General features: G+C 34.1%; 1 protein-coding gene across 7 annotated transcripts in view; it reads left to right on the top strand.

Moving 5' to 3' along the window:
* LOC100369408 (dynamin-1-like) overlaps positions 1-18431 on the top strand; it is a 44884-nt gene that overhangs the window by 13907 nt on the left and 12546 nt on the right. For 4 of the 7 annotated variants that reach the window (XM_085492225.1, XM_085492223.1, XM_085492222.1 and 1 more), the window contains exons 3-13: positions 2887-3036; positions 5551-5754; positions 6548-6646; positions 6754-6914; positions 7013-7155; positions 7886-8089; positions 8547-8685; positions 9067-9153; positions 9466-9536; positions 16227-16302; positions 17770-17883. In XM_085492225.1, coding sequence (XP_085348351.1) covers positions 2887-3036; positions 5551-5754; positions 6548-6646; positions 6754-6914; positions 7013-7155; positions 7886-8089; positions 8547-8685; positions 9067-9153; positions 9466-9536; positions 16227-16302; positions 17770-17883 — 1448 coding nt within the window. Of the gene's footprint in view, positions 1-2886; positions 3037-5550; positions 5755-6547; positions 6647-6753; positions 6915-7012; positions 7156-7885; positions 8090-8546; positions 8686-9066; positions 9154-9465; positions 9537-15983; positions 16042-16226; positions 16303-17769; positions 17884-18431 lie in introns of all 7 variants that reach the window. The other 3 variants (XM_085492227.1, XM_085492226.1, XM_085492224.1) reach the window with 1 other exon arrangement.

Here is an 18431-nt window from a genome sequence, read left to right as displayed (position 1 = left end):
TTTAAAATAAGAATTCAAGATATCCAGCTTGATTGTAATAAAACAACCAAATCTGAAATATTGATACTGTAAAATACTTCATTTTAGCTGGAATTAATTTTCGCTGAAAAGGCTATTTAGGTGTTTTATATGGAATTTATTTGCACTGATTTTTGGTGAATTGAATGTGAAATATAGAAAAAAAGGTATATTCACTGGATTTTATTTTCACTGAATCATCCCTTCAGCTAAAATAGCGTTAATAAATTTCAAGCGAAAATAAAATATTTTACAGTATTCAGGGCTGGTTTAACATAAGATTGGAAAATAAATTTGATTATTTTTTGACTCCTGTGTGCGAAGCACAAAAGGGAGTCTTTGCAGTTACCCTGTCTGTATGTATTGTATGTATGTATGTATGTATGTATGTATGTATGTATGTACATGTATGTATGTATGTATGTCACTTTTTTGTTCCACCGTTATCTCAAGAACCACGAATCAAATTTTGGTGAAACTTGGTACATAGATGCTCTGGGATAATGCGCAGAGTTGATTAGGTTTTGGTAAAAATCTATGAATATTAATTACCTAATTTGCATGATAATTAGCTGATTTTTAGCTGTTCTATGACTGTTCCACTGATTTTTGAAGAACCACTCATTGGATTTCAATGAAACTTGGCACATAGATGCTCTGAACTAATGCGCATATTTGATTAGTTTTGAGTAAAAATCTGTTAATATTATTAATTACCTAATTTACATAATGATTAATCAATTTTCGGCTTTTTCACTGATATCTCAAGTACTAATCATAACATTTCAATAAAACTTGGTACATAGATGTCATATGATACTGCACATACCTGATAGTTTTAGGGTAATTAATTTTCAGTATTTGATATTTCGAGTAGTAATGATCACATTTCAATGAAACTTGGTACATTGTTACTTGAGGACTATGCAGAGACCTAATTAGTTTTTGGCTAAATATTTGTGCATATTAATCACCTTATTAGCATAATTAGTTAATTTTCAGCTTTTCACCTGATATCTCAAGTACAAATGTACTAATCGCGACATAGATTTTCTAGGACTATGCAGAGACCTGATTAATTTTGGGATAAATAATTTTACCTATTAATTACCTAATTTGCATAATTAGTTATTATTTTGCTGTTCTATGGCTGTTGCACTGATGTCTAAAAACCACTCATTGGATTTCAATGAAACTTTTAAAGAGTACTCATCACATTTCAATGAACCTAGGACTATACCCCATATTAGTTTTTGGTAAATATTTATGCTTCATAATTAACATAATTAATTAATACTGATATCTCAAGTATTGATCATCACATTTGAATAAAACTTACATAAATGCTCAAGGACAATAGACAGCCTGATTAATTTTGGGTTAAAATCTGTTCATATTAATTCTCTAATTATCATAATAATTAATATTTTCTTGGTTCTAATCACATTTCAATGAAACTTGGTACATTGTGCAGACCTTATTAGTTTTACACTTAAATCTGTTCATAATAGTTACCTTATTTGCATAATTAGTTTTCTACGTTTCCTTCAACATCTCAAGTTCAAGTAATTTGAATTAATTTTTAATGTGTCTCCAATACTCTCAGCACACGGGAGTTCTTTCTAAGCTTTCTTTGATTATTTTGTAAATTGATGTTTACTATGAAGAAATAGTGTATGTCACAAATAACCCTTCCTCCCCTGTCACTATATCTGAATATTTATATTTTTTTTATGATACTAGTACGATCCTCATTGCTTAGACTGATATTGTTGTTAATAATTTTATGGTTTTCAATATTACAAGTTTTAGCTTCAAGCAATCACGTAAAAATGAACTAAATTGAAGATGTTGATGACTACGATCATTAGTTCAGTTTATGAATAATATGGAACGCTTTAAATTGTCCCCAAGGTTATCAAATAAAGGTCACTTATATATCCAGAAAAATATTTTCTTTAATTGTAAACTAAATAGTAAAAAATTTTATTTATTATATAAAATAATTAATCCATTATAATAATATGAAAACAAGGGCAATTAATTTTCAGAAAGTGGATTTCATCCTTATCAATGTTAAGTGTGCTATTTTAGTTTTAATAATTCAATCGTTTTATCTTTTGAATAATACATTGCAATTTTCGCTTGATTGATGCATTCCTTTATATAAAAAGCTTTTACTTGGTGCTTTCAAAAGAAAGTGGCCTCTGTACATGTGTATGTGTATGTACGGTGCTTTGGCAGCTGTGATTTTACACCGGAGATAAATAATGAACACAGTTTGTGTATCACTAAATTTTGAGAAATAAAGCTAGGAAAATAGCTGTTAAGCTGTATATCTGTCTATCGTATTTGCTCTATTAGTAGTACATGTGTTTACGTAAATTTTAGAGATTTTCCTATTCAATAATTGTCGAAATAAGTCATATTTTAATTATTCAGTATGCAAAAATTGTGATGTTTGTTTTATTTGCACTTCTAATAGAACAATTACGGTATTAGAAATAAATGTGATTGACACGCACATGTACTCTGTTATTGAAGGTTTATTTAGTCATCATATTTCATAATCATGTAGAAAAATACTTTTCCATAACTTGTATACCTACATTGTATTTCAGGGTTCCTTGTGTATACCAAACTCAAACTAAAACGCCATCAATTCCAATGATGGTGGAACACCATTACTAATTTTGCAATGGAGGACTGTCTGCGTATTTATATCTGACTTTATCCATCCCAGTCTGCAATTAGTTACGTCACTCCATACCCTAAACATGATAATTTAGCGATCACATTGGCATTGTTGGTTTGTTGTATTACCAGTAATTACTTGTTTTGAATGATCATTGTTTATTTTCTCTTCAGAATGGGGTGAGTTCCTCCACTGTAAAGGAAAAAAATTCACCAATTTTGATGAAATTCGTATGGAGATTGAAGCGGAAACAGACAGATTAACCGGTAAAAATAAAGGCATATCACCGATCCCAATCAATCTTCGAGTTTATTCTCCACATGGTAAGTGTGCCCATGTTGTTTTACTCCACAAGCTTTGCTATGCGATGTATCTGGTGTACATAATGAAACATGTTGTGTGTGACTAATGTATCTAGCAAGAGTAACAATAATAGTATTTGAATGCATTTAAACATCTGGATTTGCAGTATTCAAATAGAAATATGTATGACTTTGTAGTGTTTTGAATTCTATTTCATTTGTTCATAAGAAACTATGTTTTCATCAAATTAGTGAACAAACACTTTTGAAATAGTAATTTGTGCAATATGTCCTCCACTAAAATGCAGTACACAAAATGGCAGCCGTGACTCACTATTATTATTTAAATTATTATCTTCCTAAATTTTTGCTTTCTAAAACTAGAAATTTGTAGACATTAGAATTTCTGGAAGCATGTGATTTCTATTGAATCAATCAGGCTTTATGTTTGAAATATGAATTTATCACGATAATACAGCAAAATATGTATGAAGGCAGTTTAGTGATAGTATTGACCAAGACATAGGAGGGAGGTATGTATGGGGGTCTAAAAACTAACTCTGCGACGCGATTGTGCGATTATTGCACTCTGCGACAGGATCGCAGTGTCACTCTGCGAAGAGCACGATTCACATTGGTTGGTTGGTCGAAAAGCGCAAATCTCAATGGTCGATCGATGTAAGGGTACACAGCATGCCTTATAGAAATGTTTAGTTTTAAATGGTTATTTCGCCGACTGCTCGCGAACTACAATAAACAAGTATTTTCCGACGACATGCCGCACGGTTCGATAATCAGCAAGTATTTAACATTGATTAATTAACATATAACATCCCCCAGAGGGGATGAAAGGGGTTACAAAACGCATGCACGTTGGTGTTGGCTGCCTTATTACGGTGTAACATCAGGGAGCTGGTAACATTAACGCCATCTTGAAGTTGTAAGGTCTTTCGCAACTACGCTCATTAGCATAGGCGGCAGCTTTTAAAGCGAGTAGAGCGCGAAGTACGTTTCACACGATGTTTTTTTCATCAGCAAGTATAATTTATTATGAGTGTATTCATCACTTTAAATTCTCAAATAAAGCGTGTAGCAGGTCAAACTGTTTCTAGGCAATCAATATCGTTTTATAAAGAATATTAAGAGAAAAAAAACATAAAGCTATTTGAATGGATTGAAACTACTGCTGAAGATAGAAAACTAAAACGACAGTGTCAACGGAAAATTAGATGGGTGCACGCTCTCTGCATAAACGGAAACGATGGCTTTGTTATTTGGCCGATGTCGAGGAGCAACAGATTTCCTGTACTCACTTTCCCGTCTGATCACCGACCCTCAATTGTAACTCAATAATAGAATATGTTGTATTTCTATATATATATATACACACTATATAGTCTTATCAAATGCAAACACATCCAGTCAATCAATTGTGGTCTTGTGGTTCAGTTGTCTACACAGTGATCAGGAGGATCGGGTTCAATTCCCATGCCTGCCAGTCTTTTTTCGCAAACACTGATTTGCAATAAAGCTAAATATGAAAACAAATCATTCATTTGCATGACTACCCATATGGTTCAGTGGGTATGTACAACGTAGGCAATGTGAGAGATCGCAGGTTTGAATCCAGTACGGTTAGTATGATTTAGTACGAAGTACGAACGCAGTTGACAGCTGCAGGTTACGTGCAACAACAGACACGAGGATCAATGCTGCTCTCCAAATGGGTCCCTTCTTTTGTATTGACCCCCCTAAAGATTGCTAATCCCCCTTTCTAACTCTTCCCCCCAAAATAATATATCGCCCCTTTTAGAATGTATTGATCCACAAATCAATGAATATTCATGACACAGAAACTGCTACGTCATGAATAAATTAGCATAATTAAAAAAAAAATTGCGTAAAGTGTAGGTACTCTTTCTGGAGTCCTGCCATAAATTCTAGTATGTGAATAAATTTCATAATAAAATTGATAAATTTATTGAGCAAGGATTAATAGATTATTAATTACCTTATTATTAATTAAGTGTTTAACAATGCTCTGGTGGCCATTTGGAATTAAAGTTGGATTCCTGCTTGTACATGTATATATAGGACCTCTCACTGACTTTTGTAAGCATCATTTGGATTTAGTACAGTTGTTGGAAAATGTTAGGAAATGTCTGTGTGGTGTTCTCCCCAGAGCATTATAGAGTAGGAGCTCTCTACTAAACAATAGTTTAGCATTAATGCATTCTATTGGTATGCAAATTATTGTAAAATCTGTATAAGAAGTTGGACACATTCTTTTTGAACAATTGAAAACCAAAAATTCACAATTTCTCATGTGTGTAGATGCTCTAATAGAAGCCACCTCACTTCTGTTGTATTGTATCATTTTAATACAAGCCACATTTTTTAATTCAGATTTTACAGTAGCTATGATGCTAAGCTAATTGTTTTTGGCAATTCTATCATAAGTATAAAAAAAATAGTGCAGTAACAGTGGTGGTCTAATATAGTGTAACAATGTTATATATTTGATTTTGTTCTCAGTGTTGAATCTGACCTTAATTGATCTTCCCGGTATGACTAAAGTACCGGTCGGTGACCAGCCTGCCGATATTGAACAGCAAATCCGATCGATGCTGATGGAATTTATCACAAAACCTAGTTGCTTAATTCTAGCAGTCACGCCAGGCAACTCTGACTTGGCAAACTCAGATGCTCTAAAAGTTGCCAAAGAGGTGGATCCGCAAGGTACCTGTGTTTTCTTTCCCAGTATTACAACTAATTATTATGTAGATTTATTTTTGAGTCAAAGTACATCCAAAACTCTACTGAAAACTCTTTCAATTTTGAGTAACTTGGCCACAAGTCAAATCTGAAAGTTATTCTGATTGAAAACTATGTATTGTACCTTTATTATTTGTCTTTACAAAATAAATCCTGTTTTGGGTGTGCTAAACACAAATAATCAGTAAGTATGTGAAATTTGAAGTTTGATTGGATGCAGTGGGTATAATAGTTGTCCCATAAATTCAATAGGGGGGGGGGCTTAATGGATATACAGGTAACAAGACTCAGACATAATTTCTATGAAATATGCTTCACAATGAATATTGATTTTTATCAGTCCATCTTCTGTCAACTTGATGACTCTGGGTTATGTTCAGCTATATGCAAGAAACTTCTGATGTTGATGTCTTACAAATACTGTTCAAAACTAGACTGAAATACAACTTGAAAGTGAAAAAATAATGATCAAGACATACAGTATAGACAATGTTTACAGAATTAACAATTGAATTATAGAAGTATTCATTACACAACATTTACAAAATGTTGGTGGGAAAATGTGTCTTGTTCAAAGGGTAAATGCAAGTTTGCACTTTCCACATTTTTTTAATAATACTGATTGGATCAAATTGAATAAAAGAGATGTCTAGAAAATGAGAATGATGGAAATGATAGGAAATACGTATTGCATGTTACAATTATTTTCGGTACATGCTTCATTTCATCCTGAAATTGTACATCTTTTTTTTTGCAGGCTTACGTACTATTGGGGTGATCACAAAATTAGATTTACTTGATGATGGTACAGATGCACGGGAAATATTAGAAAATAAACTTCTGCCTTTGAGAAGGGGTAAGTCATCCCACCATCATATGGCTGGTAATTACAGTCTTGTGTATTTTGTATTTGATGTGTTCGGTACACTTTACAACAATCTGACAAAATTCATATATCTTCAGGATATATTGGTGTTGTGAACAGAGGTCAGAAAGATATTGAAGGCCGAAAAGACATTAAATCTGCACTGGCATCCGAGAGGAAGTTCTTCCTCAGTCATCCATCCTATAGGCACATGGCTGATAGGTTAGGAACACCATATCTACAGAAAGCTTTGAATCAGGTTTGTTACAAAATGAACTTTGAACTCTGAATGATGAAACTTACATTGAATATTTGCACTTATTTTTACTATAAATGTATGTCCATTATCTTTGTCAGCAACTGACCAATCACATTAGAGACACGTTGCCGCAGCTACGCAGCAAACTCCAAGCACAGATGTTGTCGATGGAGAAAGAAGTTGCAGAGTTTAAAAATTTTCGTCCGGATGATCCATCACGTAAAACTAAAGCCATGCTGCAGTAAGTATCTACCTGTATATACATGTACATACCATTCCAGCATAAAGATATCCTATTATTGACTGATGCACTGGTATTTCAAAGGAAAACCTTTTTTTTTTATGCAGTTGCGGCTATTTATTGCAATTTGAATGTGAAGGACTTGAAATAAAATTTTAATCTCACTGAAAATTATGTTACCTATGTATTTACTATTATAGTTACCAAGTTAACGGTCATTTTACTTGTACCAGGTTATAAGACAACCAATAGTGTCAACCCACTGATGTTGATGTCCCACAATGCCATGGTGCATTCTCCAGGGATTGATACGTTTTCTTTTAAATTTTAGCCAATCTTCATGTCTCTTCTAAAAATCCAGCGTGTGTTATGCATTTCCACTTCGTATGATCTGTAGAAAACATCTAACTGACCACTGTAAGCATCATAAGGGCTTTTGATTTCTGAAACGTCCAACTATTGTAAATGAGGTGTGAATAGGTAAACTGCAAGACAACATGACCTGTTCACAGTTGTGAATGATGCTAAATACTTTTTCCAGCCTCAATTTACCGTTCAACAAGTTTAAAAAAAAAAATTATTGCTGTTTTTTTTGTCAAATCACTGCCAACAGAGATTATATTTAAACATCTGTAATGTATTATCGTGTTGCATTATGCAAATGCTATCATCAGCATTCGGGAAAATTGTTTTGACCTCATTCTCAAACTTTTTATTTGCAACATGTTAGGATGGTACAACAGTTTGGTGTTGACTTTGAAAAGCGTATTGAAGGTTCCGGTGACGAGATTGACACGCTGGAATTATCAGGTGGTGCAAAGATTAACCGAATATTCCATGAAAGGTTTCCATTTGAGCTAGTTAAGATGGAGTATGACGAGAAAGAACTCAGAAGAGAAATAAGCTATGCTATCAAGAATATCCATGGTGTTCGGTGAGTGGTAATAATGTGTGCTGCAAGTGCAACAGTTGGCATATTGCTAGTGTTTGGTGTATGCAATATATGGCACATGGGACCCATACTGAATATAGAGCAATGTGACAACCGTGTTACTGTAAATTCGTGTGCAAGTCCCGTACTGAGTCTGGTTTGTCCACATGTCACTCATTTTGTTCAGACCTGAGCAATTGTACTGTGGTTAGAGTGTTCGTCTTGTCTTGTATCATCTAATGGAGTTTGTCGGTTTGATTCCCAGAGCCGATTCTCTAATTAGTAGTATAGTCTGTTGTACCTTCCAAACACGCTTCATTCGGGTTGGTGCACTTGCATTTTACATCAAGTTAAAACGTTCAGAAATGTTGCCTGGCACCCATAAATACTTCGGACACTTTACACACTGTTTCTGTGCATTGATCTTAGCATCTTATCAATCACGCTTGTTGTATTACAGAGTGGGTCTGTTCACTCCAGATATGGCTTTTGAGACTATTGTGAAGCGACAAATTGCCAGACTCAAAGAACCTGCACTGAAATGTGTTGACATGGTCGTTTCAGAATTGACGAACGTTGTGCGAAAGTGTGGGGAGAAGGTATGTAAACTAAATTTTTGCTGTTCTGTGACTCAACCCTTGACATTCCATGTTCTACTTTACTTTTAGAGAAACGGGAAGATACCTTCATCTTCCAAAACCAAAACCAAAACAGCAAATTTCATAAATAAACTTTGTAGGTTGCACAGCCTAGAATTAGCAAATATTTTTGTACTATGCCTCCTGTATCTGAGGATTACATAGTCTAGATTTGATTCTATGGAGGTATATTGTAAAGATGTGATTAGGGAATTTTGCCAAAAATACATCTAAGGTATGATAGCAATTTTTAGTAACAGACTACCTGCATTATGTGATGAAACCAGCTACTCTTACATCGGTGTGCCTGATTTACCCAGTGCATGTTATTTGTATTTTTAGATGGCCCGCTATCCAAGGCTGCGAGATGAAACAGAACGTATCGTGACAACGCACATCAGGGAAACAGAACAAAAGACAAAAGAACAGGTAGGGGAATAGAATTAGAGGATTATCCAGGAATGTCGCGATCTTTGTGGATTGGAAATCGATTCTTTGCATTTTGATCACTGATGGGACTACTCTCATATAAATGAGAGGTCAATAAACATGTAAAAAAATAAGACTGGAGTTTTTTCTAAAATCAAGGTCTCTATTGGAGAACTGCGACTATCCCAAAATACAGTTTTCAGCTTTTGTTTTTATCGTGATGGTTGCCAGGCGATGAAAATACCGGAATGTTCGATCTAAGAATATGCATGAGATAGTGTACAGATACTAATGGTGTACTTGTTATTACAGGTTTTAATGTTAGTTGATATCCAGTTAGCTTACATGAACACTAATCATGAAGACTTTATAGGCTTTGCTAAGTAAGTATAGTATTGCTATTCTTATCCACACACTTCCCTATATGCCTATACACACTTGCATCTTTGGTGCATCTATTTGACTCGCTGTACATTTAAAGCGTGCATTAAGACAACAGTTGCATAAGAAATACCCAGTACTACTTATTAATTTATGGGATAACTATTAAGTTAAACTTGAATCATTTTGTCTTTTATTTAAAAAAAATGGAACTTTTCTAAATCACTGTCCTAGTGTATTTATGCTTGAATTTTTCAAACAACTTTCTACAGACATTGACCCACTTTTAAACTGTGATTTAGTCTTATTAATCTAAATATAAATCCTGTGTTCCTATCCTGTTCTAAATTTCCGTAACTTAGCTTTTCAATAATTGTGTTCATTGCAGTGAGCAAAGATACATGAGTAAATTATTTGAAAAATAGTTTAGGATTCCAAGCCAGCAACTATGGCTACTGATTGAATTTTGCATTACCACCCCAACCATAACACTATGAATATGATATGATCATTATCCATGTGAAGGATATCAACTTCATTCACTGGTTCATTGCCATGCTAGTAATATAATATTTGCCCTGCACTATATTGTTCATTGATATTACATTTTTGTTATCATGTCAACTGTATTTCCATGCCTTGATATGTCTTGCCTTCATGTACTGTTTATGCTTTATTAGTAGCACATTTGCTTATATAAATGATTTGATGGTCAAAATAACTTGTATTGCAACATGCGATGTATTGAGATGCTTTTAATAAAACAACTACAGTACATGTTTCTCTGCATGTTTCAATGTTTGTTTGACACAGTCCTCTGTGTAATGTCCACCTTGCCAACAGATTCCTCTGACATTTCTGACTGTTAACATTCCAACTGCTTACTAGTGTAACTATCTCACTGTACATCAGAATCATTTCCACAATATCATTGTTAAACACATATCTTGTGTGTATTATTTCTTATATACAGTACAGTTCTCGCGAAAGCTTTGGCTTTTGTGACATCGTTGTCGCCTACGCATGGCTTCATTGTCGCCTCAGCATCGCATCATTGTGGCATCAGCTTCGCGTCATTGAAAATTGAAGCTGTGTTCGCCTCTCTTATTTTGTGGCATCATCGTGGCCTCAGCTACGCAGTCTCATGGCATCAACATGGCATCAACTTCAAAATATTGTGACATGAGTATGACCTCATTATTTTCACACAAAAAGGCAGTAGAGAAAAAAACATGTACAGAAGTTCGATATGTAATCGTTTTGAAATTCAAGGCGGTAAGGGGAATAAAATCACACGATACAATCGTCGTTCGGATACAACACAATTTGCTATATACGATATGAAACTGTTCTTGTTATAAAATTACCTTATTTTCGGTCATTTTATTTGCTGGTAAGAGAAGAGATTCAGATTCCTCATTTCATTGGTATTTTTCTGTGTTTCGATTAGTTTTAGCCGAGTCCGATCCCATGCCAGGACTACTGATACATGCAAAACACACGTATGCCCCCTGGTGCGTTGTCGCCAGTCATATTGATACAAAGTTTCAAAACAAGTGCGTACATTCCCAACTATGATTGGATGGTTGTGGTGGCATCGGTCTGGTAAAATTTGACATCCAATTTTCAAAATTAAGTCACGATCAGTGATTTATACCTACTTTAAATGTATTTTCATAAAAAATATTTTCGAATAAAAAGAGCCACATGCCCTGTAAAAAATCGAATAGCGCTTGACATGCAGAAATAATTTATTGGTCTTCAGAAAAAAACGCGTCCATTTAGTTGTAGCCGTTAATATTTGGTGACCAGTCGATGAACAATTTGAAAATCATGATTCACACGGAAGTTCTTCGATACTGAAAATCATCTACCCCTGTCTGGCTTACCTTATTTCCCAACTTGCAAATCTGATTTGTATCTCAGCCCAGTTTTTTTTCTTTTTTTTGAATTGAGGTCATATCCCGTCCATTTCTCAAAATATACTGATGTTTTTCAGTGAATAATTGTGAAGTCTGTCACATCACAAAACTATGTAAATTGACGCCAGAGATTGGATGGTACGACGACCCTTCAATTTGCGTCAAATATGCTTTGTTACAACATCATTGATTGGCTGAGAGTCACCTGATCGAAGCACGACCTGGGTCACAGAACCATATTTGTTCGTATTATCAACAGGACTTTGTGAGAGAACCACACCCACATTTTCAACCATTTTTAGCGCGGAAGTTGCCAACAAATGTCGAATAAAATAAAGCTAGCGATTGCTAAGACTGGTTAATAATATATCCCCGATGCTCTTTGATTTTTTTTTTTATTTCAAGATGAGAAATGGATCGTTGAAGTTCCATTGATTTTAAGGCGACTGTTTCACCGCGATAACTCTACACTCTGTTGTAGTTTTGTGAGGTAAAACAAATATATAATAAATAAATAGTACTTGTTTAATTTTTGGTTTTACATCCCGCAAATTACGGGACATGACCTGCATGAATTACAATAAATAAATGCTGATCGTGTTGAATGACGGATGTCAGGACCGTTTGGAGAAACCAACGGGGATCGATATTCTAAACAAAGTATTGGGACATGGTTGGTAGACATTTCAAACAAGTGAAATTATTAACGAAAGATTTTTCTAGATATTTATGAACATACTGTCATACCAAAAATATGTAAAATTGACAAATACACAAAGAGAATGTAACGGTAATATTAGGTTTTATTTTAGCTTTAGAAATATTTTCTTTCACTCAGTTCATGCGTGGGACTTCTATTTAGCTTCATGGTCCTTCGGCTTGTCTCTCCTTGGGGGAAAAACAATAATAATTATACAAATCGTAATTCAACACAATCAAGAAAAGAAACCCAGACAACCATGTCGTACTTCTGTTGAAATACATTTTGTTGCAGTGCGTCACGTCAGAATATTGTCTAAATAAAATATCCAATTCCAGCCAAATCTAGATCAAAGGGTCAGATTGCATGCATATAATTACAGATAGTTAAAACAAAAAGTATTTGAATTTTGACGACTGTTCAACATCTATGCACGGTTACTAAACTAGAACCGTGATCTATGAAAACCAGAAAATTTTTAGTAGTCCGAATTTTTGCACAGTCGAAAATAAAGTGAAAATTTGTCTGGTCAAATTCAACAAGCGGTCGCAAAATCGAGCGATTGAAAAGCGGAAGCGGGTGAGAGGTTGGGCAAAATGAGTACTGTACATGTACTTCTTTGTTTGATAAGCAATGCTGATGCCACATTGTCGCCATAATAAGGCCACAATGAAGCGAATCGATAACTGCCTAACTTTTTAATGTCGCGACAATGATGCAACGATGAAGCTATAACAATGCCACAATGATGCGATGCTGAAGCGAAGCTGATGCTGAAGTGAAACCAAAGCTTACGCGAGAACTGTACTGTAATACTTCAATTCTTGCTTACTTTTTCACCACCAGACTTTCTCACCCAAATTTGTCTGTCATTTTTTCTTATATTGTTCAATACCAGTATTTCTTGAAATGAACCCTGATTTTGGAGCCAACAGACAAAATTTTAGTCAATTTTCAGTTTTCATACAAAAAATTTGGCTATTTTTGTCCCTAACTTCTGAAAGAAAGTGCAGACGATAAACATGACTATTTTGTGAATGTGATGAAAATTGAGAACTGTTGGTGAAAAAGTTAATGTATCTTCAATCGTGTGTCTTATGTCATGCTTGTGTATTGCTACGTGTCGTATAAATGACTTTTAAGATTAGGATATATGTCCGTCTTGTATGTGATGAAGATTACGGTATAGCCACAAAATAAAAAAATAAATCCTGCGTTTCTAGAATTCCAATTGAAATTTTTGGAAGTGCCATTGATATTTACGAATTGTGTAATATATACGTTTTGCACTTTGGATGCGGTAATAATGTTGCTCACTACTTTTCACACAATTGAATATTTCCCAGTGTTCACTGCATTCTGTGTCGCTATTGGTTAGAACTAAGTTTGATAAGCTTGCACAAAATGGGATTGCTTTTAAATTCTCGCAAATTGCAAGAATTCGTTTCTGGTAAAAGCTTCATCACATATCACGGTACATGAAATTTATCTTGTTAATCCTTGGTTACGTACATGTTTAGTGTTTAAAATCAGCAACTATAACAAAGTCAAACAAAGACATCTAAGGGGTATAACATAAGATTGATATATTTTCGATAACCATGCAGAAAATGTGTACATTCTATACTTACAATGTATATATTGACTGAATATCTATGACTAAATTTTTCTCACCTACAAAAATATGTGTACTAGCATGTGATTTATCAAAGTCACAAATTATGTTTTTTGTAAGCAGATGTAGCATGAAAAGTGAAAATTTCAAAAATTGTGATTTCTGGTACAATCTTTGATGTTGTGAAATTTTGTTTTAAACTGATCATAATACATCTGTCCAGTTTAACAACCTGGTTTATATTTAGTCCCTGTTCGGACACAGTCCGAAAACGGGGACTTATGTTTCGACCTCCGTGTGTTCGTGCGTGCGTGGTCCAGACCTGTATCTTAGAAATGCCTAGACCAATCACAATCAAACTTCACACATACATCATACATGATATCATACGTATGCACATCAATTTGTTTCACGATCTGATTCAAGATTGCCGAATAGCGGCCATTTTTGTGCTAAAAATCATCAAAATCAAGCATTTCCCGGCTGTTTACAGATGGATTTTGTTCAAACCTTGTATATACGTTGGACATTATAGGACGTTGATGAACATCATTTTGTTTTACGATCTGATTCAAGATGGCCGAATGGCAGCCATTTTTGTGCTAAAAAATCATAAAAATTAAACATTTCTCGGCTGTTTACAGATGGATTTTGTTCAAACTTGATATATACTTTGAACATTATGGAACCTTGATGCAAATAATTTTGTTTTTCAGATAACATTTCATTGTTTTAATGAATGGGCTTCTAGACCCATATCTTCAACTTGTTTTCACTGATTATGTTCAAATTTTAAATATTCATCATATATCATGTCATAGATAGACAGATATATTGGTTTGTCGATCCTATTAAAAATGACCGAATGGTTGTAATTTTTGTGCTAAAAAATCATCAAATATGAAGCATTTCTGGCATTTATGAATGGATTTTCGTTCAAACTTGGTACATACATTAGACATTACGGGTTCCTGATGCACGTCATTATATTTTTCAGATCAGATTCAAAATGGCTGTCTGGTGGCCTTTTTGTTTTAATGAATGGGTTTCCAGACCCATATGTCTGACTTGTTTTGACTGATTTGTGTTCAAATTTTTTATATTCATTATACATCATGTCACAGATATACGGATATATTAGTTTGACAATCCTTTTCAAGGTGGTCTAATTTTATTTTTCAGATCAGATTCAAAATGGCTGACGGGCGGCCATTTTGTTTTAATGATTGGGCTTCTAGAGCCATATCTCTTAAATGCTTTGACTGATTATATTCAAATTTTATATTTTCGTTATACATCATGTTATATATATATACCGGTACATGTATTCAAAATGGCTGTTCCATAGCAATATCTCTCAATATGGACAAGTACTTGTTTGACGACCAGATACAGATGTCAATCATTTTAATGTTTAAAATATCATATTTCTGACATGGTTATATTCCAGCTATATTACTATAAACAAAACTATATATCTTAAATTTGATAACCAACAGCGACTGTGCCATGCATGGCTTGTTTATTATAATAATCCTGAAATTTCACATCTATGATAATTATATTATATCTTGTCAAATATTAAAATCACTGTATGGCATTACAACCTCAATCTGTATGCGTTGATATGCTTTGTATGCCTTAACTTTTTCACCACCAGTTCCTTCTTTTCATCAAAAATTCACAAAATAGTCATGTTTGTAGTCTGCACTTTTCTTCAGTAGATTTGGACAAAAGTAACTGAAAATTGATTAAAATTTTGTCAAATATAAAAAAATAAAATAAAGTGTTGAAAAATTTGGGCATGAAAGTCTGGTGGTGAAAAGGTTAAATAACCCAGTTTCCATAGTTGGAATTCTGTACGGTAATTCTCATGCAAGCATGATTTGATTTGTTGAAAGAGTAAACAAGCTGCTTTCTGACTGGCTTGACTGTTAGGTATTGGGTTGCCAGTGAGGCACACTCTTGCAAGTCGCTTCCACGTAACTCCATATATGTACTAAGCATACAGATATGTTTTTGATACTGTGTTCATTTATCGTTCACGTCCTCCATCGTACACAGTATGTACACATTCACATGCTACATTATCAGCCGCCAAATACACTGCTGCTGGTGACATCATAAAATGTGATATCTGGCGTTGATATCTTCATGTTTTCTCCGCTCTCTCTCTCTCTCGCTAATTCATCTTGTTCCCATGCATCAACAGTGCACAAAGCAAATGTGAAAGCTCATTGGTCAAGAAGAATAAATCACTTGGCAACCAGGTAAACAAGCCGTAGTCAACATTGCAAAAGTCACCCCCTCCCCCAAACCCACCCGACACACTGAATCTCATTAACCTACAAGTCTCTGCATACGCTTTAATTTCTATACTTTATTAATCCCTCGCATGACAAGTAACGGCATGGGACTTTTGATTTTCCTTTTTTTGTTTTGTGTGTGTATATAGTGCTGAACATGCAGCCATGAGGTCCTCTACAGGAGGTAATGACAAACGTTCACGACAGGCCAGAATAGGACATCAGGTATTATTTTGCTTAGCTTGCCCATCAAGTGCTGTACCTATCATCCCTCCATGTATAGTGATGTATCCTAACTGTTGCACTCTATCAATACCATTTGATGACAATGAGGTCCACCATTAATCCCACTTTGAAAACAGTCTAAAAATGGAGACTTGCGTAGTTTTGGGTTGCATATTATTATTACAGTTATTTTAAGTCACTTGCTTTGCTTCCAGTTTTCTCTGATTTCAAACACAATTAATGTGTCTTCTGGTAATTGCTGTTAGTTTGTTTCATTGAACACCTTCATTACTTTTCACCAACTCTCAGTAAATTTCTTAATTTTGTCAGTGATCCTAACCTTTTTACCACCCGTTCTAGCTTTTTATCACAAATTCACAAAAATAGTCCTGTTTATAGTCTGCATTTTCCTTCAGAAGATTGGGACTGGAAAAAGCAAAATTTTTGGGGTGAAAACTGAAACTTGACTCAAATTTTGTCTGCTGGCATCAAAATTAGGGATCATTTCTCAAAATATTGAAGAATATGACAAAAAAGTGCAGAACGTTTTAGGCGAGAATGTCTGGTGGTGAAAAGGCTAAACTGATGTAGGGAAATTCAATAATGAATAGACTCATTGTGGAATCTTATAAATATATATCATAAACATTATTGTGTGTGACCTTGTAGATAAGTCTGTCTAGTCTGTTAAATTCTGTAGCTCGAGCGGCAATTTTAGATTTTGTGATGTGGAAAGTCACTATATGATATATGTATCAATAGTGAGAATTTAGTTCAGTGAATTTAAATCTTTTGACGCTAACATTTTCTTCAATAAATATTTTGTGCAACATTTTGCACATTTTAATGATTTTTCTACAACTTTCAAGATCTAATTTCTTGGTCTTGATTAACATTTATTCTGGTTAATTTTTGTGAAATTGGCATAAACTTGTATTTCAGTTTTCCCTCAGCAATGATTGAGATAGACGTAGATTTGTCAACCAATCTTTTTAATAAGACTGTGAAGCTGATATGTCATCTTGGTGTAGTTTCCTTGCATTTATAAAATTTGATAACAGATGTATTTTTTCAATTTTGATTTTGATATAAATTATTTTTTAAAAACAAGATAAAAGTGCATGAAAATTTAATAATTATGGTGGCTTTCATGCACCTATGATAATTTTATACTAAACCTTTTCACAAGTCATATGTTCATCATTTTATGTGCTTGCTAGATGCATATAATTCTGAATTTAAAAAAATGTTGCGTAATTCATTAAAATTCATGCCACAGAAGATTGGTCTCCAATAATGATGACCGACAGCCAATAACATGCTGCGTATTACCTGGTAGAATAAACACCATTCCCAAATTCCTACCATATCCTTATTCATGATTGGTTGAAATCATCACTTTGATTGTTTGAATTCATTACATTAAAATCAGCATTACATGTAATACTGTCATGAATGTGATTTCAGGTTATCCGTAAAGGCTGGTTAACGATACAGAATATCAGTTTTATCAAAGGTGGCTCCAAAGATTACTGGTTCACGCTCACTGCTGAGAATTTTTCATGGTTCAAAGATGAAGAGGTAAGCAAAGGCTTTGAATAAAAACCACAGACTCAAATGCCTTTACAGATGTCATTGACAGTAAAAAACCACCAAAACTTGTAATTGCCCTTTAAATTGTGTTTCATTCCATACTTTCATCACTATTGGGGGGGGGGGGACAAGTCTTGTGACCTTCAAAAAGATATCGCAGCCATTTTGCCCAAGATCAGTTTCTTATAGGATGATCACGATCAGTTTTTAGGGGAAGTTGCTTATGAAAAATGTTAAATTTTTTTTTTATTTGTGCTGCAGGTGTGTGTCTATGGATGAATTAAGTAGTATTTTGATAATGTAATGTATAATAAATGCGATTTTTTTTCACATGTGTCTCTTTTATTGATGGGCTTCTAATAAGGGGAATACTGTTACAGTGTTTCTTCAGAATCTTGAAATATTGGATACCATTACCGTATTTGTTCTGTTCTGAGCGTCAGAGCTAAGTCTCTGGTCAAAATATGACTTAATGCAATGTTCTAGCATTTAATATAGTTTTTGCTTTATGCAGTATTTATTGTTGTTACAATAAT

The sequence above is a fragment of the Saccoglossus kowalevskii genome, chromosome 17, assembly GCF_978046115.1.
Source record: "Saccoglossus kowalevskii chromosome 17, keSacKowa6.1, whole genome shotgun sequence".
Classification (NCBI taxonomy): Eukaryota; Metazoa; Hemichordata; class Enteropneusta; family Harrimaniidae; genus Saccoglossus; species Saccoglossus kowalevskii.
Note: the sequence above shows the minus strand (reverse complement) of the source record. Positions and strands in the feature narration are given on the sequence as shown.